Source organism: Caloenas nicobarica, chromosome 3 (assembly GCF_036013445.1).
Source record: "Caloenas nicobarica isolate bCalNic1 chromosome 3, bCalNic1.hap1, whole genome shotgun sequence".
Taxonomy (NCBI): Eukaryota; Metazoa; Chordata; class Aves; order Columbiformes; family Columbidae; genus Caloenas; species Caloenas nicobarica.
The window spans coordinates 4,319,766-4,323,691 of NC_088247.1; the positions used below are offsets into that span (position 1 = coordinate 4,319,766).

Below are 3,926 nucleotides of genomic sequence, written 5' to 3' on the forward strand. Positions count from 1 at the left end.
ATGGGCAAAGTTATATCAGTGTTTGAAGGTAACTAAAGGCACGGACAGGAGTTCACTGTTGTGATTGCAGATACTGTGATCACTCAGGGTTAATTAATGTTTTGTTGGACCAGTGTAAATCTGCTAGGTCAAGGGATGGTACAAAACCTATGGCTGTCCTGTGAGTTTAGGTTACAGACTGACCCACCCAGTTTTGCTTGGAGTAGATTAAGGAGGGTTTAGACTCCCTGGCACAGCTGGAGGGAACAACTCCCAGCAGCAAAAGTTGATATGATCACATCTCCAGTTAGTACAGCTGGATCTGGAGAAGATGCTTTCACCCGAGAGGACCTTGCCTCTCATTAAGGACTTGCATCCCTGACCTCTGCATCTCTAGAAATCCTGCTTTTGCTGTAGCATTTACCAATGGCACTTTGCCAGTGCCGGAGAAAGGTCACACCTCCTCAAGACGGCAGCAAAAAACCAAGACATCCATGTCTTTGCAAACCAGCCTGCCTTTTCAAACAAGGAACATTTTCTTCTGAGCACTTTTAACCCAAGTATGCTTTAAATAAATCCACCTGTGGTGCTAGACATCCACCTACGCAAGTCCCATTGCAACCATGGTAGAAGTGCTGTGTCAGTGTGATCTACATTTGAAGCGCTAAGCGCTGGCAGCGAACGTGTTGGGAGGACACGATCATGGAGAAAATTACGACTGCAGTTAGCAATGCTTGGTTAATTGTTTCAATTATCCACTTGTCTCACTCATGTGCTTTTCTCCGTAATACCCAGGTAGTGACTCTGCTCCACAGAAATGTGTGGAAATGGGTTGGACTGAAATTCATAGATAGCACCAGATCAAAGTTAAAACTCAGCAGCGGAAATGCACATGCCGTTTTCGGGGAGGGAGTTTCTTTTCCCCCCAAAGAAGCATTCAAAATGTTGTGTTGAACCTATCTTTACAAATTCTTTTCCAATCAGATAATTAACTGGATAACTGGCTAGTTATACACTGCTTTTTTTGCTAGTCTATCTTTATTGTGAATTTATTGGGTGTCACTTGGTAAATAATTTTCCTCTTGGTATCACAATTTCTCTACTGGTAGAATGGTATCAATGATACAAGCCCAAACTTTTCTATGAGCTTTCTGTTCTGCAACAGAGCTAGGTGTTATCAAGAAAATTTAGGTTTTAGTATTATACAGATCTCTTATATGGTCATAATTGAATTGAGTGGTTTCTTGCCTTATCAAAAAGGCTTCTTCAGAAAGAAAGGAGAATACCACAGAGTTATTTGCTTTTTTTTTTTTTATTACACAGATAAATAAACAGATACATTATTACTAACTTTTTCACCAGCATAAATAGAATTACATAAATAAAATTTCAAAGTGTAAAATAAAGGTGTGTAAAGAGTTGCCATTACTTTTTCAGCCTGGCACATTAAGGCGTCTGGATTCTGAATTCACAGAGTTCAAGGTTTTGGGGAGGAAGTGTATGTATATGTATTTAACTGAGACTTCTTCATTTTTATTATATTCTGATAGATTCTAGCTAATCATTATGGCTTGTTTTAGTTTTGTAGATACTGAATCAGGCCCCTTCATTTCGTTGCTGTTAGGCAAGGAGGTTTTTCTCCATGGCTCCCTGCTCTTATGCTATCGGTTCCCTTCAAGCCTGGTGTCGGATCAAGGGGGTGACACATGTGCAGCCCACAGTGATTATTTTCTTCTCCAGCCAGTATGACTGGTGGCAGCCCTTTTGCTCCCTCCGCAGGACAAGGATCTCCTGATGAATAGGGACGGAGTTGAGGCTGTGGTCCAGCTGCCCTTCCAAATTCACGCACCTGGAGTGGCGGCACTTGGCGTCAGCAATGACCCGGGGGAAACGGTTGTGGTCCTCATCAATCCTGTAAGTTGACATGAAAGAACAGAGAAATATTTGAAATGGAAATGCTGGTGCATCTCTAGAATTGTGATAGTCTGGATTGTTATGGGCTCCCAGCTCTTTAACCTGTATCTCCTGGGATATTTCCTATGAAGGGGCAGTAGACCCTTCTCTAGGTTTTTAAGTTTGAGTGAAGTGTAAGCAAATAAATACTGCATGTTTTTAAGTGTAAGAAAACCATGCCAGCACTGCATGAAACTGCCATTGCAAAGAACTTGCTTCAAATAGGCACTGACTTCGAAAGGCTAATTAGAAATTATTTGAGATTCCCAATGTGCCAGACTGACTAATGGACCCAAAGACCTTCAGCTCCCCTCCAAAACATGAAGCGTTCTTAGGGCCTGATGCTGATGTTATTAAATTACTACTAAATTTGGTGCAATGTTGGCCGTTTGAGGTCTTTTTCATGATCCCTTAGGTAAAGAATGCTTTTGAAGAGAAAGCTTGACGCAATATACAAATAAATTAAATTGCAGAAGTAATTTGCTTTACCTTCTGTATGTCAGCATAGACCATGTTTTTGCTCTGTGCTCCTTTCTATATTGGTTATCTTTCAAAAAAGGATTATATCGACTCTGGATACCCTCGTATTTCCAAAATCTCTCAGCAGTGAAGCACCAATAACAAAGATATGGACAGAACCTCAGCATTATTCTTGACGAGGGCAGCCAGTATATTTCTATACCATTAGGGACAGAGATCATACCTGTAATCCCACGGAGCCAGAGAGCGGCTGTTGACATCAGGAGTCGTTTTAGTGTCCTGGTTCATGGTGCCAATGCTTATGTTGACTCTCACAGTTTGAGGGAATTTTGAGTCTTTTTGTCTCAGGCATCCCGCATACGCTTGCTTGAAGAGGGTCTCTGGCTTGAGTCCAGGCTGTATCACCTTCCCGTAGGCAGAACCACTGGCTGACAGCACGGTCAGCAGTGTTAAGAGCAGCGATCTGAACTGAAGACAATTTAGGGCACGTTTAGGACACAACCCAGGTACAGTCGCGGTAGCGCGGCACATCTAATGACTCCTCTATGGGGCTGGGAAGCTCATCCACAGGCAGTCCAGCTGGTGGTTAAAGTCTATGCTGCAGGCTGGAGTAATTATGGAAATGTGTATAACCTCCATGCTTGCTTTCATTAACTAGTTACTACAGTGCTAACATATATGGTATGCATTCAGTTGTAATTTAATGATAAAACCTCCCTCAATTATACAAAATAATATAATATAGGAGATAGCAGAAAGGATATAGCAACAAAAAGGCACTGCAAGGTTGAGTTTTCAATGTATTTCTTGATTTCAGAGCACGTGGCAGAAGCCCCATTCACTAATATACCAGTCTCATTGCTGCCCCATGCTGATACTATTCAGCAGTCTCCCACTTTAATTATTTTCAATTATTAATGGTTTAAACAAGCATTTTAAAAGTGGGAGTAGATCCCCATTCCTGACAGTCATCTGTTAGAATTTAAATATGGCTCTGTCAAATTGGAGATAAAAGAACAGAAAGCAAGCTCTTACCAGAGAAGCACGAAGGACTGGAGACATCTTCCTTCCTTCTTTTACCACGACTGATGCTTGTGCTGGGCTCTGTCGAACTGAAGGTGTCTGGGCACATTTGCTGGTGGACTTTTTATAAGGGCTTCTGTGCTGTCCTACTTTATGTGGGGTAGGTGGTTTTTTTCCCAGCCGTAGCTGTGGTTTCTGACCATAACTTAAATTAAAAGAGTGTAAGTGTATATATTCCATTAACACAGGTGGAAGACAGGATATGGGCTCACTCTTTCTTAGATCTGTAGATGATGTCATTACTTTAGCCGTGTCACTCAAGTAGTAACAAAACTCAATGGTGATATTGGAAAACCACCAATGAAATTGGTGCACACCGCAGTAAGCAAGTATAAAGTACGTAATTTAAACTGGGACTAGAGTCGTCATCTAGACAAACACAAGTTGATACTCTTCGTGCTCTTGGCTTGGAATGCTGTAGGTATCAAAAA

General features: G+C 41.6%; 1 protein-coding gene across 2 annotated transcripts; it reads right to left on the reverse strand.

The window, feature by feature from the left end:
• Window positions 1-1,653: 1,653 nt before the first annotated feature.
• Window positions 1,654-3,474, reverse strand: LOC135987443 (interleukin-17A-like). Of its 2 annotated transcripts, XM_065632348.1 has the most exons (3): window positions 3,448-3,474; window positions 2,636-2,880; window positions 1,654-1,891 (listed from the first exon to the last, which is right to left on the reverse strand). In XM_065632348.1, exons 1-3 carry the CDS (start codon window positions 3,472-3,474, stop codon window positions 1,654-1,656), a joined length of 510 nt encoding a protein of 169 aa, XP_065488420.1. The 2 variants fall into 2 exon arrangements, with proteins under 2 accessions (XP_065488420.1, XP_065488419.1); XM_065632347.1 differs by lacking the exon at window positions 3,448-3,474 and having other exon boundaries at window positions 2,636-2,943.
• Between the last annotated feature and the right edge of the window lie 452 nt (window positions 3,475-3,926).